Source organism: Corvus cornix, chromosome 27 (genome assembly GCF_000738735.6).
Source record: "Corvus cornix cornix isolate S_Up_H32 chromosome 27, ASM73873v5, whole genome shotgun sequence".
Classification (NCBI taxonomy): Eukaryota; Metazoa; Chordata; class Aves; order Passeriformes; family Corvidae; genus Corvus; species Corvus cornix.
In genome coordinates this window covers 2,826,314-2,852,240 of record NC_046355.1, presented here as the reverse complement: position 1 = coordinate 2,852,240, position 25,927 = coordinate 2,826,314, and the positions used below count along the sequence as shown (strand labels likewise).

General features: G+C 65.7%; 3 protein-coding genes across 6 annotated transcripts; all 3 read left to right on the top strand.

Annotated features, from left to right (window-relative positions):
• Positions 1-182: 182 nt before the first annotated feature.
• Positions 183-11,499, top strand: LOC104698546 (rho GTPase-activating protein 27). The gene is given in 17 exon segments (XM_039565865.1): positions 183-611; positions 613-647; positions 902-1,637; positions 4,801-5,229; positions 5,958-6,173; positions 6,504-6,614; positions 6,707-6,774; positions 6,873-6,960; positions 8,226-8,330; positions 8,717-8,815; positions 8,887-8,977; positions 9,112-9,231; positions 9,728-9,826; positions 10,091-10,168; positions 10,321-10,455; positions 10,826-10,931; positions 11,044-11,499. Coding segments are annotated over 17 exon segments (3,108 nt in total). The 5' UTR covers positions 183-197; the 3' UTR covers positions 11,222-11,499.
• Positions 11,500-12,808: 1,309 nt separating this feature from the next.
• TMEM98 (transmembrane protein 98) lies at positions 12,809-17,930 on the top strand. Of its 2 annotated transcripts, none has more exons than XM_039565952.1 (7): positions 12,809-12,891; positions 15,212-15,398; positions 15,848-15,979; positions 16,231-16,264; positions 16,569-16,684; positions 17,092-17,151; positions 17,671-17,930. In XM_039565952.1, the coding sequence occupies exons 2-7, from the start codon at positions 15,268-15,270 to the stop codon at positions 17,876-17,878; spliced, it is 681 nt and encodes a 226-aa protein (XP_039421886.1). In that variant the 5' UTR covers positions 12,809-12,891; positions 15,212-15,267; the 3' UTR covers positions 17,879-17,930. The 2 variants fall into 2 exon arrangements, with proteins under 2 accessions (XP_039421886.1, XP_039421887.1); XM_039565953.1 differs by lacking the exon at positions 12,809-12,891 and adding an exon at positions 14,036-14,124.
• A 1,700-nt stretch (positions 17,931-19,630) lies between these two features.
• GRN (granulin precursor) lies at positions 19,631-25,169 on the top strand. 3 transcript variants are annotated; one of them, XM_039565804.1, is made up of 13 exons: positions 19,631-19,736; positions 20,649-20,752; positions 20,828-20,899; positions 21,005-21,089; positions 21,178-21,281; positions 21,363-21,510; positions 21,584-21,690; positions 22,305-22,419; positions 22,502-22,599; positions 23,129-23,371; positions 24,095-24,337; positions 24,658-24,921; positions 24,991-25,169. In XM_039565804.1, exons 1-13 carry the CDS (start codon positions 19,646-19,648, stop codon positions 25,087-25,089), a joined length of 1,773 nt encoding a protein of 590 aa, XP_039421738.1. In that variant the 5' UTR covers positions 19,631-19,645; the 3' UTR covers positions 25,090-25,169. The 3 variants fall into 3 exon arrangements, with proteins under 3 accessions (XP_039421738.1, XP_039421740.1, XP_039421739.1); XM_039565805.1 differs by lacking the exon at positions 19,631-19,736 and adding an exon at positions 19,739-19,822; XM_039565806.1 differs by lacking the exon at positions 24,095-24,337.
• Positions 25,170-25,927: the final 758 nt, after the last annotated feature.

The following is a 25,927-nucleotide window of genomic DNA, read 5'->3' as shown; positions in this document are numbered from 1 at the left end:
TGAACCTGACACGGTGTCTCTGTGGGAAGAGGGTAGGGAATGGGTATGCTGCCTGTCCCTTGTCCTCTGTCTTCCATCCTCCCTGCCCATCCTCCAGGGTTTTGCTTGGGAAACTGGTTGGGGGACCCTTCCCCATTTTCCTTCCCGTCTGCTCCCCACTGGTGTCAGCCTCTCCCATCGTTATTTTCCCTGCGCCCATGTGCCAGGAGGACTTCGGGTGTGCCCACCAACACAGCAGAACTCCCTGGGGTGTGTGGGGACAAAACCCGGGACAGAACAGCTCCCATGGGGCCCCCCTAATCGGGTCCCCATCCCACTGCCCAGGGAGGCCGTGCCAGATCCGGGAGCAGCGCAGATCCCGGCTGAGCCGCGGGGCTGGGCCCTTCCTGCGGCAGGAACCTCCCGAGGAGCCGTTTCCTCGTCGGGCGGCAGCGGGTCCCCTCCGCCAGCGTCCCTTCCCGCCCGCCGAGGGGAGGAAACGCGCCCCACAACCCCGTGCTGCAGCCGGGGGCCGGGCACCCACCCCGCCGCGGAGCCCGGCCCCGTCTCTCGTCGAGGCGGCGGCGGAAACCGGGCGAGTCGGGACCAGCCCGGCGCGGGCACGAGCGGCACCCGCGGGCGCGCACCCGCCCCAGCGCCGGCCGCAGGTGAGAGCGGGGCCCGGGGGCCCGGGGGCTTCGGGGGCTCAGCAGCTTGGGGCTCAGCGGCTTTGGGGTCTCGGGCATGGTGGTAAGGATGGTGGCGGTGACCCCAGGGCTGTTCCAGCAGGTTCGGGCGGTTTGCGGAGCTGCCGCACAGGGCTGGAGCTCAGCGGGGACCCCGAGGGAGCTGAGCTGGGGGGTCCTCGCCCCAGGACGGGTTGGGCGCTGCCGTCACCTTTTCCCTGCCCCGTGTCCCGCAGGCGGAGGCGCCGGGAGGCCATGGAGGCGGCGGGGCCGGCGGAGGAGGCGCTGGTGCTGGTGGAGTACGGCTTCGAGTACCGCGCCAAGGACGGCACCTTGGTGTCCATCAAACCCAACGAGCGCTATGTCCTGCTCAAACGCACCAACCCGCACTGGTGGCACGTCCGCAGGAGCGGGGACGCCCGACCCTTCTACATCCCGGCCCAGTACGTCAAGGAGCTGCCACCCATCGCCGCCCCAGCCCCGCTTGACCCCTCGCCACCAGGACATGCTGCGACAGAGCCAGCCACGCTCGTCCCTCAGCCCCCGCCAGCCTACGAGTATCGGTTCATCGGCGCCGCCGAGCCGGGCGAGCCGGCAGGAGGGTGCCCGGTGCCCCGCAGGGACTCGATGCTCCAGAGGGACTCGGTGCCCAGGAGGGACTCGGTGTTTCAGAGGGACTCGGTGCCCAGGAGGGACTCGGTGCCCAGGAGGGACTCACCGCCATCACTCAGCTCTTTTCGGGTCCTCCCGGGGCTGACCCCGCACCCCGCTGAGCCTGTGAGACCTTCGCAGTCCCTGGATGACCTGGCGCGGGTGACACCAGCACCACGCGGTGCCACTGCCATGGGGGCACGGGGGGACCCCCCAGGACACGCTCGCCCGCTCGGGAAGAGCCGCTCCGAGACCCTCTGCGCCTCCGGCAAGGACAGGGACGTGGCCAGGAGGCGGCCGGGGGCCGGCCCCGCGGCTCAGGTACGGTGACATCCCCACTGCTGTCCCCAGAAGCTGCGCTGGGGGGGGGGGGGAGGTAGCGGGTAGGGGTGTTGAGCCTGAGCCCCTCGGCTGATTCAGTGGCCGTGTTCCCCCACTGAGACCTCCAGCACAGGGTGAGGTGACACCCTGGCACCGCAGCCACCGCTGGGATCCCCCAAGTCCCCCCACCGAGCTGACCCCGTGGGACAAACCTGCATGTGACCCCCCCGTACGGGTTTACCAGAATTGACCGTCTCGGGGCTGTGAGTGACCGCCTGCACTGGGGCCCCCCCGCACACTCTTCACCCTCAGCCCCCTGCCCCGTGCCTCAGTTCCCCCCTCATGGGCACCCCTGGGCTCTCCCAGCCCCAGAGCCCCGTGGTCCCCGGGACAGGGGGGGACTCGGTGCCACCCAGAGGGGCTTTGGGGTGTCCCCCTCAGGTTCCCGGAGCGTTCCGGGATCAGAGGAGGCAGAAAGGGGTTAACAGGGAAGCGCGGCAGCTCCTCCCTGCCGGGGCGGGTGCCTCACCTGGGCGCAGCACCCAGGGACCGAGGTGGGTGCTGGGTGCACCCCGGCACAGGCCAGCGCCCCGACACCCCAAAGCCACGCTCACCCCACACCAGTAAGTAGCAAAGGGCCCTGCCCAGAGCCCCCTGGGCTGCCCCTCCCCCGGGGTCACCCGAGGGTGGGGCTCCCCCCCGGCTGCTCACCTGCCGCCAACACGGGCTGAGGTACACGGGGTGAGACAGTGACGGCACAGGGGTGGGTCCCACGACCTTGTCCCCTCCTCACTTGTCCCCGAGCACCTCACTTTGGAGTAACCCCAAGCACCTGGAGCACCCCAAGTCTGAGTGTCCTCCACTTCTAGGGGGGCTGGAGGGATTGTGCCACCTGGGGGAGTTGCTGGAGGAAATGGGGTGTTGGTGGTGGGGGGCTATGTTTTACACCCCGTTTTCACCCCATTTCCCCCCATTTCCCACCCAATTTTTACCCCATTTTACACCTTGTGCCCCCAGCTGTGCCCTTTGCACACCCAAAGCCTCCGACCCCCCTCTGGGGGTGAGCCAGCATAGTCCCCAGCCCGAGTGCCACCACGGGGGCATTCCCCTTCCCTGCCCAAATCCAACCGGTGCCAAAACCATCCGGCATCGGGCATGGCAGGACCATGATCCTGCCACCATGTGCACCCGCCGGGATGGGATGGGATGGAACGATCCCGGTGTTGTGGGGACACAGCAGCCCCAGATCAGCCTTCGGTGGAGCAATGTGACACCAGACGGGGCACCCAAAATTTTCGGGGATCATCCCAGTGCAATTCCTGCTTGCTTGGCCTTGGCTTTGCCGGAGGGGATGGCGAGTGGAAGGTTGTGGGGGACGGGTGACAACAACCCCCAGAGAAGCCAATTCCGCCCTGGGCGTCTCTTCCGCTCCCCAAACCCGGCAGGAAGCGGCGGGTGCAGGGCCCGGCTCAGGGCGCCAGCGGTGTTACCGGAGCCTCTCGGTGTCCCCACGGCTGTCCCCACCCCGGTGCCCCCAGTGCTGCCCCAGTGTCACCGCGATGGGTGACCGGGCGCCGGGGGGTCCGCAGCGGGCCCGGAGCAGGGTGCTGCAGCTGCTGCACTTGGGGAAGGTAGGCAGCACCCGAGGGTGCACCCAGCCGGGGGACAGGGGGGTGTTTTGGGGTCAGCCCTCCCCATGCTTCCCCTTGGGTTTCCCTGGGGGTTTATGGGCACCGGCGGGTGTCACCATGCCCATCCCAAAGCAGGGAGGGGTACCCGGCCCCCCCAGGGATGAGAACCACCCCAGGGATGCACCCATGGGGAAGAGAGAGGTGCTGGGGGGGCTCCGTGCCAGGGATCCCCCATTGCCACCCCCATGTCCCTCATCCCCAGGAGGAGGGTGACCCCCCCCCCAGTGGCTTCTGGCCCTGCTCACCATGGGGGGGTCGTGGGTGATGGGGGGAGGATGAGGGGGTTTCATCGAGCTGCTGTCCCCCTCTGATCCAGGGTGTCCCCAAGGACACTGCACCCGCTGTCACCTCCTTCAGGGTGATGGGCAGGGCTGGAGCTGGGACCTTTGTCCCCACAGCCATTAGTGAGAGACTCAGGCTGTAAAACTGGGGAGATCAAAGGGTGCCAGGAGGGGGTTCCCTGCTGGCAGCACCCTCCTGGTCCCAGGGGACACATCCCCCGCCCCAAGCAGCCCCACAGTGGGGAGTCAGCCAGGCTGGTGCTGGGGATGTTATTTTGGGATACAGTGGTGAGACTGTCTGGTTCAGCATCCGGCTCTGAGGGGGAGGCCGGGGCTGTGGGTGCTGGAAGTGTCCCAGGGCACAGGTGATGAGGATGCAGGTAATGTGGGTGCTGGTATCGGTGATGTGGGGGCAGGAGGTGTCCTGGGGGGCTGGTGTTGAGGGTGCTGGGGTGCAAGCGTGGGTGAGATGAGTGTGAGTTTTGGGGTGCTTGTGCTGGGGAGGTGGGAGCAGAGTCTGGGGGTGCAGGGGACAATCAGGCTGGAGGTTTTGGGGCCGCAGATATCAGTGCAGAGGTTGTGGGTGTTCATGGTTTGGGTGCCAATGATGTGGGTGCTGCACACAGCAGGTGATGCAGGTACCAGTGATGTGGCTGTGGATGGTGCAGGTGGTGCATGAGTGGGTACCCATGACACGGCTGTTGATGATGTGGGTGACATGGGTACCAGTGATGGCAGTGCTGATGATGTGGGTGCTGCTGCTGCAGGTGCTGATGATGCAGTGACACGGGCACCGGCGGTGCGGGTGCTGCTGCAGGTGCTGCCCGCAGTGGGTGATGCAGGTGCCAGTGACGTGGTGCTGGCTGTGAGGGTGCTGCCAGCAGCAGGTGACACGGACAGCAGTGACACAGGTGCTGGCACTGGGGACACCGATGTCTCTCCATGGCCAGTGGGTGCTCCCTGCCCCACTCTGGGTGCTGTGGGTGCCCCTCTCCACCTCCTAGCCACCTACACCCCATCGTCAGCACCTCCTGCCCCATGCTCTGGGGGGCCCGGGCAGGGGGGTGACCCAGCAGCCAGGGCAGGATCCGGCTCCTCAGCCCCTCACCCAGCTGCCACCCTGACACCACAGTGGGGACATCCCAGGAACGCCGTCCCAGCTGCCGTAGTGACACATCCGTGTCCCCCCAGGCACGCAAGGAGTCAGAGGAGACACCCGATCCCATCTACCTCAACATCCAGGAGCTGCGGGAAGAGGCCGCAGCCGCCAGCTCGGCCCCAGAGGAGCCCGGCGGCTCCGTGTCGGACTGGGAAACCCACACGGACACGGACAGTGGACATTTGTTTTATTATAACCCGGTGACGGGCGAGACCACGTGGGATTGTCCCTTTGGGCAGGCGGCCGATGGAGTGAGTCCCGCCGCCTCTCCCGCCTCCTCACTCGCACACAGCCCGGAGCTTCCCGAGTGGGAACAGCACGTGGACCAAGGAAGCGGACAGACTTTTTTCTATAATTCGGTGACAGGTGAGACGTCGTGGGACCCCCCCACTGCGGGAGACACGGGCAGCCCCCGGGAGATGCACCCTGGGGGGACGCGGTACGGCCCCATGGAGCAGAGGGTGAGCACCCAGCGAGGCGCGGGGATGGGCTTGGGATGGGGGGAGACGGGGATGGGAATGGAGATGAAAAAGGGATGGGATGAAAATGGAGACAGAGGCAGAGATCGGGATTGAGAAAGGGATGGGAGATGCAGTGGAAATGGAGACTGAGATGGAGATGGAAACGGAGACAGATGGGAAAGGAGATGAAGACAGATGAAGATGGACAAGGGTATGGATACAGGGGTGTAGGAAGGGATGAGAATGCAGATGGAAACGGGGTGGGATGAAAATGGAGGCAGAGATGAAGATTGAGAAAGGATGGGAGATGCAATGGAGATGAAGATGGAGACAAAGGTGGAGATGGGAATGGAGATGGGAATGGAGATGGGAATGGAGATGAAGACAGAAGAAGATTGAGATGGGAACAGATCCAGGGATGTAAAAAGAGAGGGGAATGGAGATGGAAACATGGATGGGATGGGATGGAGATGGAGACAGGGATGAAGCTGGAGATGGGAGACAGGGATGGGAATGGAGATGAAGGTGCAGATGGAGATGGGAATGGATACTGGGATTGAGATGGAGATAGAAACAGGAATGGGAATGGAGATGGAGACAAGGATTGAGATGGAGATGGGAATGGAGATGGAGATGATGGAGATGGGGCAGCCCCCACCTGGGCAAGCCACACAGGGATGCAGGTCTCTTGGTAGGGCACAAGATCTTGACCAGTCTCTTCTCTCCAGCCACCCACTCCAGAAACGGATTATCCCGACCTGTCTCCAGATGAGCTGGAGTGTTATCCCGAGGAAGACTATTCGCCCGTGGGCTCCTATGATCAGGGGGCCTCTCTCTGCCTGTCCCCGAGGTGCCCTGAGGAGCTGGGCTCACCTCCAGGCTGGTATGGGCACAGCCACCCCGAGGGAATCGTGTTCTACCCCGAGCACTTCGCCCCTGACACGGTACGGGATAGGGATGGGAAGGGATGGGAACAGGGATTGGGACAGGACTGAGGATGGGCATGGGGACAGGGAAAGGGACAGGGAATGGAAGAGGAATGAGCACAGGGATAGGAACTGGGATAGGGACAGGGATGGGTTATGGACAAGGACAGGGACAGCAATGGGGATGGGGACAGGGCCAAAGATGCAGACAGGGGTAACTGCCAGGGATAAACGTCCTCACAAGCCCCCGGAGCAGGGGCTGCAGGGGCTCTGGGGTGCCGTGGGTGCACAGCACAGCCCCCTCCTGGCAGGGGCACCTTGGGCCTCACCTGACCCCTCCCTGCCCAGGTGCCATCGGGCGGCCGCCATGAGCGGGCCAGCAGCGGCTCCAGCCAGGACAGCGGGCTCTTGGCCTGGCACGGCACCGGGTCACCGGCAGCGGGCACCAAGGAGGAGAAGGTGAGCACGCAGCGAGGGGCACCCAGCCTGCCCCCACCCTGGCACCGGGGAGAGCAGGGGGCAAATTTGACACCCCCACCTTTACTTTCCAGTTTAAAAGCCTCGAAAAAGCTGGGGTGCTCAACCGGACCAAGACGCTGGACAGAGGGAAGCGGCTCCGGTAAGAACATCCCGGTGTCCCCTGCAACTGGCGACAGGAGTCCAGCAGGGTGGAGGGGCTGTGCTATCCCACTGTATGACCCCTGCTCTGCTCCCCAGGAAGAACTGGAGCTCCTCCTGGACAGTGCTGGAAGGGGGAATCCTCACCTTCTTCAAGGATTCCAAGCACTCAGCTGCCAGCGCCTTGGTGAGAGCCCCAATGGCCTCGGGGCAGGGCAGCTCCTGTGGGGTGGGACGAGAACCCATGGGACTGGGACAGAACCCATGGGACAGGGCCAGAACCCATGGGACTGGGACAGAACCTATGGGACTGGGACAGAACCCCTGGGACTGGGCAAGGACTCACAGGATGTGGCCAACACTTGTAGGACAGGGACAGGCACCCATGGGGAACATGGCACTGGCCTCACCTCTGGGGTGGGGGTTCAGGGCTCTGTCTAGGGAGTGCAGGGGCTCTTAGGGGAGGGGGACCATGGCCAGCACCCACAGAATGCAGCCGGCATCCACAGGATAGGACCAACATCTGTAGGACAGGGCAAGGATCCACAGGATGGGGTCGAAGCCTGCGGGATGGAACCAGCACCCATAGGATGAGGCCAACATCCAGGGCACAGGGCCAGCACCCATGAAACAGGACCCCTGGCACTGTGAGGGGATCAGCACTTGAAGGATGGGACCAGGACCCCCAGGCCGGGGCAGGTGCCATGCACAGGGACCCCTGGCACTGGGACATGTCCCCTCGCCCCCCCGCACACACACACACACGCTCTCCCCACAGGGGTGCCAGTTGTGGGGCACCTGGAGCTGGTGGGAGCCAGCAGGAGGAAGCAGTGCCAGCCCCAGTCCCCCCCCGGGCCCAGTTCCCCCTCCAGTGCCCAGCAGCCACCGGATGCAGAAGTTGTCGTGGGTCTTGCAACACCCTGCGGTGACAGCAGAGAGGGGGGAGACAGGGGACCCACAGCTGGGGGAGACGCAGTGCTGGCCTCACCTCGGGGGTCCAGGGCTCTGTCTGGGGGTGCAGAGGCTCTTGGGGGAGGGGGCCGTGGCCAAAGTACCCTGAAACCCAGGGCACGAGGAGAACCAGTGGGTCTGATGCTCTCCCCCTGCAAAATCCCCTCCTTGGGGGCAACCACTCTCTCCCTTCCCGCAGTGTCACTGAGAGGGACCCCAAAGCTGGAGCCCCCCGGGGTCCCTGGGAAAGGCTGGGAATGTCCCTTGAGGTGATGGCAGGCCTAGGGTCTGGCTGTCCCCAAGCTGGTGGCCGTGACACTCACCCCACCACGCAGCCCCACGTCCTAGTCCTGAGAGACCACAGGAGGGGACAGAGGGGTCCCATGGAGGACATCTGGCAATCTTGCCTTTCTGGAGGAGGGCAGCCCACACCCCCCAGCAGGATCCTGGTGTCCCTGTCCCCTCTGGGCAGGTGCCACCCTCATCCCCTTGTCCCCACAGAGGCACCCCAGCACCCTGACCACCCCCGAGCACACGGTGGAGTTGCGCGGGGCCACCCTCACCTGGGCCGGCAGGGACAAGTCCAGCAAGAAGAATGTCCTGGAGGTGAGCAGGTGACAGCAGGAGGGAACCTGGTCACACCACAGGGCAATGCCACACCTGCCCGGCTCATCCCAGCAGGGGTGCAGGGGATGGAACTGGGGACACCGGGGATGTGGGGACACCGGGGTGGGAGCACAGGACACACTGCACTGCCGGCCACTGTCCCGTCCTGATGGGCACCGAGAGGTTACCAAGGGACATCCTGGCCCCCAGAGGAGTTTTTCCACTCGGGCTTTGCACAGGAATGAGGTTTCCAGCCGTTCCAGCTCCCCGGCACCGTTTGGTGTCACCGGAGTTGGCGTCGGGCTCAGCCACATCCTGGTTCCCAAATCCGCGTGGTTGCGGCAGCCCCGTGCCCTTTCCCTGACCTTTGCCTGTTGCTCCGGCAGCTGAGGACGCGGGAGGGCTCGGAATTCCTCATCCAGCACGACTCGGAACAGATCATCACCGCCTGGCACCGGGCCATCGCCGACAGCATCGGCCGGAGGGTGAGCAGGGCCCCCCGCCCCGCGGCCACCCCGGGGACGGGCCCCGGCGTCTCACGGTGCCCCTTCCTTAGGGCTCCTACATCCTCGGAGAGGAGGATGCCGAAATTCGGGCTGAATTCGGCTCCCGGGAGAAGCTGGGGGGCGGCGAGGAGAGGAGGGCAGGTGAGCAGCGGCACCCGGGGCGGGCCCGGGGGCCCGGCAGAACCGCCCACCCTGCGGGGTCCCCGGGGCGGGACAAGCCGGGAGCCCCGGTCGGTCCCTCGGGATGGTGCTGACCTGTGCCATGTCCCCGCCAGCCGCCGGGCAGGTGACGGGCAGTGCCGAGAGTGACACCAGCAGAGTCCGGAACAAACTCCGCAAATTCCTGCAGAGGCGGCCGACGCTGCAATCCCTGCGGGAGAGGGGCTACATCAAGGGTGGGTGTGGGGGGCGCTGGGCCGAGGGATGCTGGGATGAGGGGCTGGGATGGGGGTGGATCGGGCGTGGGTGTCAGGATGGGGATACATCAAGGGGATTGCTGGGATGAGACTGGATCAGGATGGGGTGCTGGGATGGGGCTGGATCAAGGATACGTGCTGAGATGAGGGTAAAGCCAGAGTGAGCGCTGGGATGGGGTATCAGGATAGGGCACATCAGGGGTGGGTGCTGGAATGGGGCTGAGTCCCTCTGGATGTCTTCTGGCTGGAGGGTGGGTGGGGACAGCCAGGGGGATGGAGTTGGGACACCAGGCTGAGTGACCAAGCCCAGCCCTGACCCAACATCTTGGTGGTGGGTTCGGGCGTGTCCCATCACCTCCAGCCACCCCGATGGCACACTCCTATGGGAACAGAACCCTCTCTCCCCAACCCTATCCTGCACTAGCCACCCTCCTGGTGTCCCCTGGCCGTGCTCATGTCCCCGCTGTGTTCCCAGACCAGGTTTTTGGCTGCTCACTGCTGGCGCTGTGTGAGCGGGAGCGGGGGACGGTGCCGCACTTCGTCCTGCAGTGCATCCAGACCGTGGAGAGGAGAGGTACCACCCTGGGGACAGGGACAGCCTGGGGCACCAGCACGGGGACAGCTCTGGGGACAGCCTACATGGGATGCTCGGGCTTTCCTTGGAATCCTGGTGCTGGCTGCTGTACTGGGTGCTGTCACTGTGTACCACCTGGCTGTGGGCATCCTGCAGGGGACAGCAGGGACACATGGGGACCTGGAGTTCCCTCAAGAGTGTCTAATGTCCCATCCCAGGGTGGGTTGTTTAACTAGGAGCTTTCCCCCATCTCCATCTGCCCAGGTCTGGACATTGACGGGCTGTACCGGGTCAGTGGTAACCTGGCCACCATCCAGAAACTGCGCTACAAGGTGGAGCACGGTACGGTCACCTGCGGTGACAGTGGGGGACAATGGGGTATAACCCCCCTCGAGGGGCAGAGGGACAGGGCTGTGGTTGGGGAGGGGGCAGCCGGGGACCTCCACCCATCCCCGGGGGCTCTGGACACAGCTGAGGTGCTGCCCCACCCCCAGACGAGCAGCTGGACCTGGATGACGGGCGCTGGGAGGACATCCACGTTGTCACCGGGGCACTGAAGCTCTTCCTGCGGGAGCTGCCAGAGCCACTCATCCCCTTCAGCCACTTCGACAAGTTCATCGCTGCCATCAGTGAGGGACAGGGGACGGGATGGGATGGGATGGGATGGGATGGGATGGGATGGGATGGATGGGATGGGATGGGGTGGGATGGGTGGATGGGGTGGGATGGGTGGGATGGGGTGGGATGGGGTGGGGACAAGGATGGGGTTGTAATGGGATGGGATGGAGACAAGGATGGGAACTGGGATGGAATGGCGATGGGATGGGGAAGGGTATAAGGATGGGGTTGGGGACAAGAATGAGATTGAAATGGGATGGGAATGGAGAAAGAACTGGGACGGGGTGGTGATGGAGATGGGATGAGGATGGGGATGGAGGTGGGGACAGGGATGCTGTGGCCACTGGAGCCAGCCCCCACCGTGCCCTCCCTCCCTGGCAGAGATACAGGACCCGTCCCTGCGGGGCCGCTGCATCCGGGACCTGGTGCTGTCCCTGCCACCCGCCCACCATGACACCATGAAGGTCCTTTTCCGCCACCTCTGCAGGTGACCCCCCCTTGTTCCCCAAACCCTGCCTGGTGCAGGAAGGCAGAACACGACTCTGGGGACAGGTCCCGGGGTCAGGGCCATGCCGGTGACACATGCCCTGTCCCCACAGGGTGGTGGAGCACAAGGAGGAGAACCGCATGTCGGTGCAGAGCGTGGCCATCGTCTTCGGCCCCACGCTGCTGCGGCCGGCCAGCGAGGAGGCCAGCATGGCCATGCACATGGTCTTCCAGAACCAGGTGGTGGAGCACATCCTCAACCACTATGGATACATCTTCCCGGACGGATAAACCCTGGGGACACACGCGGGGACAAGCCCGGCAGCAGGGACTTGATGGAGCGGCGTCTCCAGGAAGGACTTGGCCATGTGTCACCTCGGTGGTGGCGGTCGTGGCTCCATGAAGGGCAGTGCGGGGACCCGGCTCAAGGGATGGGCACCCCGGTGGGTCCTCCTTGGCCAGCCCCTCCCACCGGGACCGGACGCGCGGGGTTGAGCCCCAGGGGGTGTGCGGGGCTCGGGGGTCCCCATGGGCAGTGGAGCGCTGCAGTGCCCAGCTCGCCGAGCCGGCGTTCCCAGGAGGGGAGGGAGGGTCCGGGCGGGCAGTGCCTGCTGGACGGTGGCACCGGCGGGCGGGCAGGGAGGAGCCGGGCAGTGCCGTGGCTGGAGCCCCCTGCTCCATGCCCGAATAAAGAGCCCGTTCAGACACCAGGGTGAGGTGTTGCTGGCAGGACATGGGGACGTCCCAGGGACATCCCAGGGACATTGGTGGTACAGCAGGGGCTCCTGGTGACCCTTGGGGACACCACGTGCCCTCTGTACCCCATGAGGATGAGGGGACCTGAGACTGCAGGGCATGGCAGTTACCTGGGACACCATTCCTGGCTGGCATCACCAAACACTGTCACCACAAGTGTCACCACAGACAGTGAGACACGTGGTGAGAGCCACACGGTCAGAGCACACGAGTTCCCATCACCCAGAGCCACCTCCTGGGGTGGGGACACCTTGGGTCACGGTGGTGACAAGCTGGGACACAACCAGGACTGGGTGGGACACAAAAAGGACGGCAAGGGACATGACTGAAGTGCTCTGGGACATAATGGGGACAAAAAAGGGCATGGCAGGGACAAAAATGGGCATGGCAGGGACACGAGGAGGGGGTGTGGGGACATGGGACACATGTCCCTTGCTTTGGGACACAGCAAGGACAGCACATGGCAGCAGGGACACGGGGATGGCTGGGGTACAGAGGGGACACTTGGGGACACAGCAAGGGCACTTTGGGGTGTGGTGGGGATGTGTGAGGATGTAGTGGGGCCAAGCTGGGCTGCAATGGGGACACTTTGGGACAAGACAGAGACACTTTGGGGTGCACTGCGGTCATTTTGGGGCACGAGGATTCTTGGGACACAAAGGAGAACTTGCAGGGCTGGTGGTTTGGGACACAACGGGGACAGTTTGGGATGCAACTGGGACACTTTGGGACACAAGGGGACACAGCTGGGGACGGGACAGGGACTGTTTGGAATGCAGGGGGGAAGTTTGGGGGCACAAGGGGGCACCGTGGGGGACAAGATGGTGTTTGGAGGGTGCAGCAGGGGCACTTTGAGACACAATGGAGCCACTTTGGGATGCAGTGAGGCCACTTTGAGGCACAAGAAAGTACTTTGTGACAAGAGGGGATTCCTCAGGAGTGCAGTGGGGGTTCTTTGGGACATTTGGGGACACTATTGGATGCATGGGACGCACTTCAGGAACTTTGGGAGGCGTAGGGGACCCTCGGGCCCCCTCGGAGCGCTGCGGGGCGGGAGGAGGGCGGTGCCGGGGGCAGAGCCCGGCCGATCCCCGCTCCCTCTCTGCTCCCTCCCGCTCCCATCCCGATCCACCCCCGCTCCCGGCCCCGCTCCGCGCCCCCCGCCCGGCTCCATCTTGTTCGCGGCCGCCGCGGAGCCGCTCCAGGTGCGGGGGCCGGGAGGGATCGGGGGCCCGGGAGGTTCGCAGGGACCCGCCGAGGGAGCCGGGAGGGGACCTCGGGCCGACCCCCGCTCGGACCCCCCCGGCCATCCCCCAACCCCCCCCACGGGAGCCCAGGCGTTGTAGGGGACCCCTGGGAACGATCCCCCCCATAGACCCGTGCCGGGGCCCCCCCAGAGACCTCCAGCCCCACCTCCGGACCCCCGGAACGACCCCCAGGGCCAAGCGGGACCTCCTATCAGCCCCGTGCCCCCCGCAACCAAGGCTGTGCGGGACCGGGAACCGCCAGCAGCGACCCCCGCAGACCCCCCAGACAAACACCCCCGGCTCCCCCTACAGCAGCGACCCCCCCTCCCCCAGATACTCAGAGTCCCCCGGACCCCCTAAACAGCAAAGCCCCCCCCCCCCCAGATCCTCACAGGACCCCCCAGCAGCTCAACCTCCCTCACGGAACTTCCCGGGACCCCAGCACCCCCAGCAGCTCACCCCCCCCCCCCCCAGACCCTCACAGGGACACCGCCCCAGCAGCTCCCCCCCAACATCCTCATAGGGCCCTCCCAGCGGCACCCCCCCTCCCAGGACCCCCCCAGCCCCCCAGCAGTGCCCCCCTCTCTCGGTGCCCCCCGGACCCCCTTTCCCCTTGGTGCCAGGTCCCACCTTCCCTGGTGCTGCACAGGCAGGGTCCGACCCCAGCCGGGACAGGGACAGGGACACCCCCCGGGCTGGGGGCGGCGCTGGGGACACTTTGGAGGCCCTGGGGACACCCCCGGGGCTGTGCCCCCCCCCAGGGCCAGGCACCAGGGGGTTACAGCCCAAGCAGCTTTGGCAGCCAAAATCCCTCTTAAGGCTTTAATCGCAGTGAGAAAGTGGCGGAGGGGGGCGGGGGGGGGGGGCACGCTTCCCCCCCCTCGCTGTCCCTAACCTTGTGGGGTTGCAGGGACAACTGCAGCCGGGCTGGAAATTTAAGCCAAATCCCTAAACCTGGCTTAAAATTCAATGGGATTTAGGGGAGAAAGAAAAAAGGGCGGGGGGAGGGGAAGCAGTGAGGAGAGGGCCGGAGGGTTTGGGGGGCCCCTCCTGCACCCCCCTTTGTGGGGGGCCCGGGTGTGAGTCAGGGGGCAAAGGTCGGCGCTGGCCGTGTTTGCACACCCGGCACGGAAGTGGCACCGTCCCCGCGTGTCCCCGTGTCCGCCCGGCGCTGCCTCCCGGCCGCAGCAGGTAGGGAGGGCAGGGATGGAGCCCCCGGCCCGCGGGATGGGCAGAGGGGGGTCCCCCCGCAGGGTGGGGACCCCACGGGGATCCCCAGTCCGTCCATGTGGGGCCGTGGGGTCGCCTGGGTCTGGTATGGCCGGTGTCCTGCTGTCCGTGGGGACGGGACACACAGGCCCTGCTGCTGCAGCAGGGGTGTCTTGGGGGGTCCCCATGGCCCAACTGGGATCAGATTTGGGGGGTCCCCACGGAAAGTGGGCTCTGGAGGTCCCCTTGACCCCATAGGAATAGGGGGACTCCTTAGGGACCAGGCATTGGGGGTCACCGTGATCCCATGGGGACAGAATTCTGGGGGTCCCCATGGCCCCATTGGGATCAGGATCAGGGGGTCCCTATGGCCCCATCGGGATTGGGACTGAGGGCTCCCATAAAGATGGGGCTTTGGAGGTCCCCATAACCCCACAGGGATTGGAATAGGGGCACCGTAGGGACCAGGTAGTGGGGGTCCCCATGGTCCCATAGGGACAGGGCTCTGGGGGTCCCCATAGAAACGGGGTTCTGGGGGTCCACATGGCCTCATAGGAATCAGAACTGGGGGGTCTTCCTAGGGTCCAGGCTCTGAGAGTCCCCACGGCCCCTTAGCGACAGGGCTCTGGGGGTCCCTGTGGTCCCACAGGGACAGGGACTCTGGGCTCTTATAGGGATCAGTCTCTGGGCTCCCCATGGCCCCATAGGGAAAGGCTCGGGGGGTCCCATCAGGGTCAGGCTCTGGGGGTCTCCATGTTCCCACAGGGAGAGGGCTGTGGGTGGGGGTCCCCAGAAGGACACACTCTGGGTGTCCCCACACCCCACTGTGGCCCAGGCCTTGCTCTCCTGACCCCAGCCCCTGTCCCCATGTCCCCATAGCCCCCCAAATCCTGCTGCACCCCACACCCAGAGTGACCCCATCGCCCAGGTGACACTGCCTCTAGAAAGCCCCCGGGGACAGGGATGCATCTGGGGATGACACCAGGTCCTGGCCGGGTGTTTTGGGGTGCGGGAGGGAGAGGAGAACATCTGTGGAGTTCCAACCCCCCCGGTCCCCCTGTCACCTCAGCCCCCAGTGCGCTGTGATGGCACCGGACGCCTGAGCCCCTGCGGTGGGGACCAGCCATGGAGACCGTAGTCATCGTGGCCATCGGGGTGCTGGCCACCATCTTCCTGGCGTCCTTCGTGGCGCTGGTGGTGGTGTGCAGGCAGCGCTACTGTCACCCCAAGGACCTGCGCCACCACTATGACACCAAGTGAGTGACCCCGCGGGGCTGGCAGTGTCTCTGTCCCCACCAGGGAGGGACCCCAACCCCCGTGGGCCGGGGACAGTGGTGGGGATATGTCCAGCATCATCAAGGGGACAATGTGGGGGACGTGTCCACAGTCATCAGGGGGACAGAGATGGGGACACACCCGCCATCATCAAAGGGATGAAGTTGGGGATGTGTCCAACATCATCCAGGGAACAAAGATGGGGACATATCCACTGTGACAAGGGGGATGATGCAGGGGACATGTCCAGCATCATCAGAGGGAAGAAGTTTGGGGCACAGCCACATCACCAGGGGGACAAAGATGGGGACACGTCCACCATCACCAGGGGGATGAAGCTGGGGATATGTCCACCATCATCAAGGCCATGGGGGCTGTGGGCAGCCTGAGGAGGTGGCGCTTGGTGGGATGTCCCCCATGTCCCTGACAGACCCATCGTGGACCTGATGGGGACCGCGGAGACGCCGTCGGAGCCCTCAGAGCTGGAGCTGGACGATGTGGTCATCACCAACCCCCACATTGAGGCCATCCTGGAGAATGAGGACTGGGTCGAAGATGCCTCGTGAGTGTCCCCCATGTCCCCCCACTGCTGGGGACCCCTGTGCAGTGCCAGCCCCCCATCATGGGATGCAGGGGATGGATTTGGAGGTCACCAAGCCGTGGGGATGGTCCTCAAGATGGTCTTGGGGTGGGAATATCCCCACTGGTCTGGGGGACACGGGGTGTGGGCTGGCAGGAGAGGGGGGACACGCAGGGGACAAGGACAGAGCAGGGGGGACACAGCCGGATTCACACCGTCCTCCCTCTCCACAGGGGTCTGGTGTCCCACTGCATCGCCATCCTGAAGGTGAGTCAGGGCGTGGCCACTGGTGGCAGTGGTGACACTGGTGGTACCGGTGACTCTGGTGGCAATGGCAGCACTGGTGGTACTGGTAGAGCTGGTGGCAATGGTGGCACTGGTGGCAATGGTGGCAGTGGTGCTACCAGTGACGCTAGTGGCAGTAGTGACATTGGTGTCAACAGTGGGTGGCACTTGTGGTAATGGTGGCAGGGGAGACATTGCTGCTACTGGTGGCACTGGTGCTGATGGTAGGTGGCACTTGTGGCACTGGTGGTGATGGTGGCACTGAGTGCCCACTGCTGTCCCCCAGATCTGTCACACACTGACAGAGAAGTTGGTGGCCATGACCATGGGCTCGGGCGCACGCGTGAAGTCCCCGGCCAGCCTGGGTGACATCATCGTGGTGGCCAAGCGCATCAGCCCCAGGTGACAGGGGACTTCTGGGGGGTCCCAGGGCCCTCGGCTGGGGTCCCGTGGCTCTGGGGTGTCCCCAGGGACTGGGGGGAAAATTCCAGGGCTCTGGAGGGTCCCCAGGGCTTTGGGACAGGGTGGGTCTGGAGGGGTCATGGGGGCTCTGGGGATGTCCCAGGGCACTGGGGGGGTCCTGGGGCACTGGAGGGAACCCTGGGGACTCTGGAGGGAAACCTGGGGACTGTAGGGAGGTCCAGGGACTCTGGGAGGAGTCCTGGGGCTCTGGGAAGTTCCTGGGGCTCAGGGGGGTCCTGGGGCTCTGGGGGGGTCCCAGGGCTCCAAGAGGCCTCTTGAGGCTCAGGGTGGGTGTGCTGGAGGTGTCACCGCAGTGTCCCTTGGGGTTAACACTGTCCCCACCACAGGGTGGACGATGTGGTGAGATCCATGTACCCCCCGCTGGACCCCAAACTGCTGGATGCGAGGTGACAGGGACGGAAGGACAGGGACACTCCTGGGTGGGGGGATACCTGTAGGTGGGGACACCCTCCCCATCCCATACCACACCTCTGGGGACACCTCCAGCAGGGCGGGGAGGCCCCTTGGTGTGAGCAGATCATGGAATATCCCAGAATATCCCAGGCTGGGAGGGACCCCCAGGATCATCCCAGCCCCTGGCCCTGCCCAGACACCCCAACAACCCCACCCTGGGCACCCCTGGCAGCGCTGTCCCAGCGCTCCTGCAGCTCTGGCAGCCTCGGGGCCGGGACCATTCCCTGGGGAGCCTGGGCAGTGCCCAGCACCCTCTGGGGGATGAAACTTCCCCAGTACCCACCCCAAACCCCCTGTGACACCACCTCAAGCCATTCCCTGGGTGCTGTCCCTGGTCACCACGGACAGGCAAACTGGGGCCACACTGCTGGTGACGAAGCCACCATGGGGCAGGGTGGTGTCAGGGAGGTGACAGGGCGTGACAGGGCGGTGACAGCTCCGTGTCCCCGCAGGGCCGCGGCGTTGCTGCTGTCGGTCAGTCACCTGGTGCTGGTGACCCGCAGCGCCTGCCGCCAGCCGGCCGCCCGCCACTGGGTCGAGCGGTCACTGGCGGCCGCCGAGGAGCACATGGCCGTGCTGCGCCAGGCCGCCATGGCCACCGAGCCCGAGCGGCCCCCGGCCCCCTCCGAGCCCCCCCGCCAGGAGCAGTCGGCCATCTGACCCCCAATAAAGTCCCCGTGTGCCCCCCGACCCCACACGGGCCGCTCTGGGATGGGCTGGTGATGTGGTATCTGCATGGAGAGGAGATGGGGAGGGGGCTGGGGGGGAAAAGGCGGGTAATGAAGGGGAGGTTGGGGGTCTGGGAGGGGGGTTGGGGAGCTTGGGAGGGAGTGTGGAGGGGGTTTGAGGGGTTTGGAGGGGATTTGTGGGGTTGGAGGGGGATTTGAAGGAACTGGGGGTCTGTGGAGGGGTTGAGGGACTTGGAAGGGAGTGTGGAGAAAGGTCGGAAGGGGGGTTTAAAGGATTTGGAAAGGTTTGGAAGGTTGGAGGTGGTTTGGGGGGTTTAAAGGGGATTTTGGGGGGTTGGAGGGGGATTTGGAGGAATTTGGGGAGCTTGGAAGGGAGTGTGGAGGGGGTTGGGAAGGCTGGAGGTGGTTTAGGAGGTTGGAGGCAGATTTTGGGGTTTGGAGGCGGATTTTTGGGGTTGAGTGTCTAGGGATGGTTTGGGGGGGCTCGGGAGGAAGTTTGGAGGGGGTTTTAGGGGTTTAGAGAGGATTTCGGAGCATCAGAGGGGGTTTGGAGGAGTTGGGGGTCTAGGGAGAAGCTGGGGGCCTGGGAAAGGAGTACGGGGGGAGGTTGGAATGGGGGCTAAAGGGGATTTGGAAGGGTTGGGAAGGTCAGGGGTGGTTTTGGGGGGGTTTCAGGGGATTTGGGGTGCTTGAGGGGGAAGTTTGGAGTTTAGGGAGGGTTTGGAGCGAGTTGAGGGGGTTTGAAGGGAGATTGAGGGGGTGTTGGACTGGTTGGAAGAAGGTTTGGAGTGGATTTCCTGGGACTGGGGAGGTTGGGAGGTGATTTGGGGGAGTTGAAGGAGAATGAGGGAGCTGGTGCAAGGCGGGAAGTTGTGAGTTTAGGGAATGTTTGGGGTAGTTGGAGGAGGGGCTTGGGGAGGTGGAGGGGGGTTCAGAGGGGCGTTGGCACTGGAGGGGATTTAGGGGAGCTTGGAGGGGGTGGGAAGGGCTTGGAGAGAGGTTGGAAGTTTTGGGAAGGGTTGGCGAGGTTGAAGTGATCTTTGGGGTATGGGGGGTTCAAAGGGATTTGGAGAGGATTTAGGGGCACTTGTGGGCATTGGGAGGGAGGATGGGGGAGTTGGGGGACAAAGGTTGGAGTTTGGGGGGGTCGGGGAGATTGGGGAGGATTTGGGGGGGCTGTGGGGGCTGAAGGAGGTTGGAGGGGGTTGGGGAGGATTTTGGGGGGCTGTGGGGACTGAGGGAGGTTGGAAGGGGTTGGGGAGGATTTGGGGGGACTGGGGCGGTCTGGGGGTGCTGCCTGCCCTGGGAGTGAGGTCTGGAGGACTCAGCAGCACCGAGAAGTGAAACCCTGTGACCCGGGCAGCAGGGTCTGTGCCTCGGACGGGGGGTCTCTGTCCAGAACAGAGGGGTCTCTGCCCGGAGGAGGGGGTCCAGGGCCGCACAGGGGGCTCAGGGCTGCAGGCAGAGGGGTCACGGCCTCGGGCAGGGGGGTCTGTGTGCGCCCCGGGCAGAGGGGTCAGTGCCCCGGGCAGAGGGTCAGTGCCCCGGTCCGTGCCCGGTCAGTCCCGGCCCGAGGGTCCGGCCGAGCCCCCCCCGATTTCACCGCCCGGAGCCCCGGGGGGAGTGGGGGGCTGCGGTCACGTGACCGCCCGTCACCTGACGGGGTGCGGAGGGCACTGTGCCCGCCCCCTCGCCCCTGGCTGGCCAATGGGAGCGCGGCGGGCGGGGCGGGCGGCCAATGGGCGGCGGGGGGCGGGGCTTACGGCCAGGGAGCAGCGGGGCTTGCGGCCGGGGCCGGGCAGGGACGGGAGAGGGAACTGGGAGCGCTGGTGGGTACTGGGAGGCACCGAGGGCCACGGGGTGACTCGGAGTCCTGGGAGCTACGGGGAGACACGGGCATAACTGGGACGTGCTGGTAGTCACGGGGGTAACTGGGAGGCACTGGGAGCTGCTGGGAGCACTGGGAGCTGCTAGGAGGAACCGGGAGTCACGGGAGGAACTGGGAGTCACAAGAGGAACTGGGAGTCACGGGGGCCACTGGGAGGTGCTGGAGCGAGCTGGGAGCCATGGGGATGGCTGGGAGGTGCCGGGAGCATTGGGAGGTCCTGGGAATCATGGGGGAGCACTGGGAGATACTGGGACTCATGTGGGCCACTGGGATTCCCCGGGAGGTCCCGGGAGTCTTGCGGGAACACTGGGCGGTACTGGGAGTCCCTGCTGGGAGGCGTGCTGGGTCTGGGAACGCTGGGTCCGGTGCTGGGGGCTGTCGGGGGGTCCTGCCCTGCCCTGGGGGTGTCGCAGCGGTGGGGGGGGTGCAGTGACACCAGGGTCCCCCCGAGCCGTCCGGCAGCGAGGGGAGCAGAGCCGCCCCCCGTAGCACATAACCCCACCGTGACACCCTGGGCGGGGAAGGCGGTGGCACCACCGGGAGAGGGAAGTGAAAGTGATTGTGGAAGAGGGATGGGAGGGGGAGCAGCGGGGGGGCCCGTCCGCGCCGCGGGGAGATGGTATCGGGGTGCGGTTGGGGTGCCACACACCGCAGTGCCTCCCCAGCACCCTGAGCTGCGCCCCCAGCACCCCGGGGTGGGGGCAGCTGGGTGAAATGGGGGGCTGGGTAAAGTGGGGGGCTGGGGCTTTCCCGACATGTGGCTGAAAGAAGAAGTGAGATTTAGGGGGCAGAGCTGACCGCCCACTCAGTGAGAAGGGAAACTGAGGCCGGGGGGTTCGGGGGGGTCCCGCAGGTGCCCCCAGAGCCATGAGGACCCTCCTGCTGCTGTGGGTCGCCCTGGCCGGCGTGGGGGCTCAACTGCCCTGTCCCCATGGGGCACCCTGCCCTGTCACCCCGGTGAGTGTGCCGGGTTTGGGGAGGGGTTGGGGGGGGCCTCAGCAGGGGATGATAACCCCCCCTGTGCCCCCCCAGGCCCTGCCTGCCCGCAGTGCAGTGGGGTGCCAGGACAGCTCATCCTGCCCTGCCAGCTGCCAGCTGCCAGAGGTGAGCCGCCTCCCCCTCCCCTGTGCCTCAGTTTCCCCCTTCTCCCTGCCATTTTGGGGGCACTCCCTGACCCCCCTGCCCTCCCACCCTCTTCTCTCTCCCCAGAGTGTCCCCTGTGCCGGGGGCCACCACTGCTGTCCCCAAGGGTCCCACTGCGGTGCTGATGGGCAGTCCTGTGTCACAGACCTGGGTATGGGGACACGGCTGGGTGGCTGGGGGACAGGGGTGGGCTTCGAGGGGACAGGATGGACACGGGGATCCCTCACCTGTCTCCGCAGCCCCCCGTGCTGTCCCCTGTCCCGATGGCCAGTCCGAGTGTCCCGATGATGCCACATGCTGTGTGACAAGCAGCGGCGCGTGGGGGTGCTGCCCCATGCCCCAGGTACGGGGTGTGGGGACGCGGGGACACTGAGGGGGGATGTAGCGTGGCCATCGCTGTGACGAGTGTGGCTGGCACCCGCAGGCCTCGTGCTGCGCTGACAAGCTGCACTGCTGTCCCCATGGCACCGTCTGTGACCTGACCCGCGGGCGCTGCGTGTCCCCCGCTGGTGACACCGATGTCCCCCTGAGCACGGCCTTCCCCGCCTGGAAGCGCCAGCCCCCCGCCCCAGGTAAGGGGTGTCCCCTCGGGGTGCCCTCGCTGTCCCCACGGAGGGGACGTGGTGACACCGCATGTCCCCTCAGTGGCGCTGCGCCAGGTGCTGTGTCCCGATGGCCGCTCGGCGTGTCCCGATGGGGCGACCTGCTGCCAGCTGTCCCCAACACGCTACGGCTGCTGTCCCCTGCAGAACGTGAGTGCTGGCACAGCCGTGGGCACCCGGGGATGGGCACAGCTGTGCCAAACCTCCTGTGCCCAGCACCCCAAATCAGCCACCCTCACTGAGCACCTCAAACCAAGCACCCCATACCAGACACCCAAATTCTGGGCACCCTCCACCAAGCACCCCTGGCCAGGCAGCCTGTGCCAGGTACCCCAAACCAGCCACCCCTCACTGGGCACTAAACCAGGCACCCCACACCCCCAACACACACCACTCACCCCATACCATGCAGGCGCCCCATCCTGGGCATCTTGTCCCGATCATCCCACACCAGACACCTCTTGCTGGGCATCCTGTGGTGGACACTGGGCCCTGGACACCCCACCCTGTGCCATGTCCCCCATACCAGGCACCCTGCACTGCACCCTAGGCACCCTGTGCCATGCTCCCCCCATGCCATGTCCCCCATACTGTGCACACCCTGTCCCCAGGGTCCCTCTCACTCTATATCTCTGCCCCCAGGCCATGTCCTGCAGTGATGGGCAGCACTGCTGTCCGCAGGGCACCTCCATGCCATGCCCCCCATGCTGTGCACTCCCTGTCCCAATCCCCAGGGTCCCTTGTCACCCCGTGTCTCCCCCCAGGCTGTGTGCTGCAGTGACGGGCAGCACTGCTGTCCCCAGGGCACCACCTGTGACCTGATCCACTCCACCTGCACCTCCCTGGGGGGCTCTGCACCCCTGGCAGCACTGCCCACAGGTGAGACCCCCCCCCAGGGGGCAACCAGCCCCTGTCCTGTCCTGGGGAGGGGATACCAGCCCTGAGTGTCCCCTGTCCCCAGCGCATGACATCAAGTGTGACGAGGAGACGAGCTGCCCCAATGGGAACACGTGCTGCCGGCTCAGCTCAGGGGCCTGGGGGTGCTGCCCCCTCGAGCAGGTACAGGGGGGTCCCCTGTGCCCCCCAGGACAAGCAGATGTCCCCTGTCCCCTGTGGGTGGGATGAGGGCAGCTGTGTCCCGTTCCCCTGAGAAGGACACAAGGGTGGGGGTTCCTTGTACTCGCCCAGGACAGGATTTGATGTCCCCTGTCCGTCTTGGGAGGGACAAGGAGGGGGGGTCCCCTGTGCCCCTCTGGGACTGGAAGATGTCCCCTGTCCCCCAGGAGGGCTCCCACTCCTTGGTGTCCCACAGGGATGGGGGTGACAGCGAGACCCTTTGACATCCCCCAGTCAGACCCCCTGTCCTAACTGGGACCACTTTGGGGCTCCAGTGGCAGGAGATGGTGAAGGGACCTTCCCGAGTCCCACTGAGGGGGGAGGTCAAGAGTGATGAGGGGGTCCCCATATCCCCCGTTCTCCCTGCTGGGGCGGGGAATGGGCAGGAGGGGACACATTTGTCCCCCATCCTGTGGAGCTGGTGGTCCCTGGGGGGGTCCCCTGTGCTCAGCCCCCCCTCTTTGCCCCCCAGGCCGTCTGCTGCCCCGACCACGTGCACTGCTGCCCCCAGGGCTACACCTGCGACCCCGAGGGGGGCAGCTGCCTGCGGGGGGGGGGCACCCGGCTGCCCTGGGTGCGCAAGACCCCAGCGCTGGCCCGGGGGGGACAGGTGACATCGGGGAATGTCCAGTGTGACGAAGAGACGAGCTGTCCTGATGGGAGCACGTGCTGCCGGCTGAGCCTGGGCACCTGGGGGTGCTGCCCCTTCGAGCAGGTGTGGGGGGCTCTGCCCATGGCCGTGTGGGGTGGGGGGCCCAGGGGGTGCACCCAGGGGAGCTGGGGGTCCTGGACTGACTGAGCAGAGATTCTAGGGCGTCTTGAGGTGGCCTTGGACATGGCTCAAGGGACCCGAGTGGAGCACCCGACTGGGGGACACGGGGGCGTTGAGCAGGGCACAGCGATGACCTGTCCCCCACCACAGCCCCAGGGCCTGGGGTTCTCCTGTGCCCTGAGGGGACAAAGGCCAACGTTCCCTGTTCCCCAGGAGGGACAAGGCCAGATGTCCCCGTTTGCTGCTTGAAGGATGAGGCCAGATGTCCCCTAGGCAGGGTGAGGACAGGTGTCCCTTGTCCTCCAGGAGGGACAGGGCAGGCTCCAAACCACTGATGGGACGCAGGGCCCCTTGGGTGCCCCCCCACCCCAGTCAGACCCCCTCTGCTAACTGGGACCAGTTTGAGGCTCCAGTGGCAGGAGGTGGCAGAGGCACACAAGGCCACCGGGGTGCTCAGGGACCTTCGTGTGTCCCACAGAGGGGCACAAGTGTCACAAGGGGGTCTCCATACCTGCCACCCTCAAAGTGGGGATGGAGCCGGGCTGGGTCTGGGGGGACACGGGACAGGGGAGGGCAGGAACAGGCAGGAGGGGATGTGTCCCCTGGAGGTTCCCAGCCGTGGTTCTGGGGGTCCCCTGTGCTCAGCCCCCCCTCTTTGCCCCCCAGGCCGTCTGCTGCTCCGACTACGTGCACTGCTGCCCCCAGGGCTACACCTGCGACCCCGAGGGGGGCAGCTGCCTGCGGGGGGGGGGCACCCGGCTGCCCTGGGTGCGCAAGACCCCAGCGCTGGCCCGGGGGGGACAGGTGACATCGGGGAATGTCCAGTGTGACGAAGAGACGAGCTGTCCTGATGGGAGCACGTGCTGCCGGCTGAGCCTGGGCACCTGGGGGTGCTGCCCCTTCGAGCAGGTGGGGGGGGGTCCCTGGGGTTTGGGGTCCTGGGGGTGGAGGCACCCCAGGGGCGGGGGGCTGTCCCGGGAAATGAGGATTTGGGAATGGAATGGGGGGGTTGGGACAGAGCATGACTCTGGGGGTGGCCCTTTGGGGACAAGCAGGGTGGGGACATGGGACACTCCCATATTTGTCACTTCCATGGAGGCTTTGTGGGCACCCTGGGGACAGGGCTTGGCACCATCCCTGGGGCTCTGCTGGGGACACCCAGGTACCTGGGTCCCTGGTACCTGGACGCCTGTGTCCCCTACTGACCCCATCCTGTGTGTGTCCCCCAGGCCGTTTGCTGCAGGGACCACCAGCACTGCTGTCCCCAGGGCTACACCTGCAACGTGGCCACCGAGAGCTGCGAGAAGCTGCTGGCGCCCACCCCGCTACTGCCAACCCCCGCAGCCCCCCGGTGGGCACCCCCTGTCCCACTGCGAGCCACTGGCTCCCACGCGCGTGGCCTCGTGCCTTGCGGTGCCACTGGCTCCTGCCGCGGGGGCCAGCGGTGCTGCCGGGCCCGGGGGGGCTCCTGGGGGTGCTGCCCCTTTGCCCAGGTGAGTGGGGGGACATCAGGGTGGGGGTGCGGGTGGCATCACCCCCTCTCACCCCATCTCTCTCCGCAGGGCTCGTGCTGCTCCGACGGCCGCCACTGCTGCCCTGCGGGGTCCCGCTGCACCGGGGGGGGCTGGGGGTGCAGCCCCCAGCGCTGGGACATGCTCTGATGTCACTGGGGACACCACCAGCACCACCCCCACCCACCGAGTGCCACTGCCCCAATAAACGGTTTCTAGGAGAAATTCCATCCATGGCTCCTGGCGAGGGGAACACTGAGGCAAGAGGCGGAGGTTTGGGGGGGATTTTGTGTGTTTAATATATTAATGCCTCTAAGGAGCAGGCAGGACGTGCAGGCAGCAACTCCCTGCCCAGCCTGGCACCTGGGGGGGTCCCCATGGCCCCCCCTCTGCCAGCCTGGCCCCAATGACCCCTCTTCCTCCTCACCACGTAGAAAACGTTTAGAAACACAATTAAAATCCAAAGGGGGATGAGGGTGGGGGGACAGGGGCCCCCCAGGTCCTACGGCAGCTTGGAGGCACCGCTGGCTCGGGGGGCAGTGCCAGCCCCCCCTGTCCTGCAGGGACACAAGCGGGGACATGGCTCAGGGTTGGGGGAACATGGAGCATGCAGTTCCCACCCCCAAAAGACAGGGAGGTGGATGGGGGATGTTGGGGGGGACACAGAGGGGACAGGGACAGCAGGATCCCTCGTGGCAGAGTCCGGTGGCACAGGTGGGGGGTCCCAAGCAGATGGGGACACGGGTGGCCTGGGGGTGGTCCTTCTGGCCCCTCCCGTGGCAAGACACTGGGTGGGGCTGGGCATGGGACAGGCAGGGAGGAATGAGAGGGGTGGGAGGGCTGGTGACAAAAAGGGACAGCGGAGGTGGGATGAGATGGTGGCTGAATGGGATTGTGATGGGGTGGGACAGTGATGGGACACGATGGTGGCAGGAGAGGATGGTGGTGGGCTGGGACGGGGGTGGGAGAGGACAGTGACAAGGCACGA

What these genes read in the sequence shown, in the direction of transcription:
- TMEM98 (XM_039565952.1), top strand. Translation starts at nt 15,268, where the DNA reads ATGGAGACCGTAGTCATCGTGGCCATCGGGGTGCTGGCCACCATCTTC. An exon ending in CGCCACCACTATGACACCAA is followed by an intron (nt 15,399 to 15,847) that starts GTGAGTGACCCC and finishes TGTCCCTGACAG; the next exon opens with ACCCATCGTGGACCTGATGG. An exon ending in CCCAAACTGCTGGATGCGAG is followed by an intron (nt 17,152 to 17,670) that starts GTGACAGGGACG and finishes GTGTCCCCGCAG; the next exon opens with GGCCGCGGCGTTGCTGCTGT.
- GRN (XM_039565804.1), top strand. Translation starts at nt 19,646, where the DNA reads ATGGGCGGCGGGGGGCGGGGCTTACGGCCAGGGAGCAGCGGGGCTTGC. An exon ending in GGTGCTGCCCCATGCCCCAG is followed by an intron (nt 21,282 to 21,362) that starts GTACGGGGTGTG and finishes TGGCACCCGCAG; the next exon opens with GCCTCGTGCTGCGCTGACAA. An exon ending in GGTGCTGCCCCTTCGAGCAG is followed by an intron (nt 24,338 to 24,657) that starts GTGGGGGGGGGT and finishes TGTGTCCCCCAG; the next exon opens with GCCGTTTGCTGCAGGGACCA.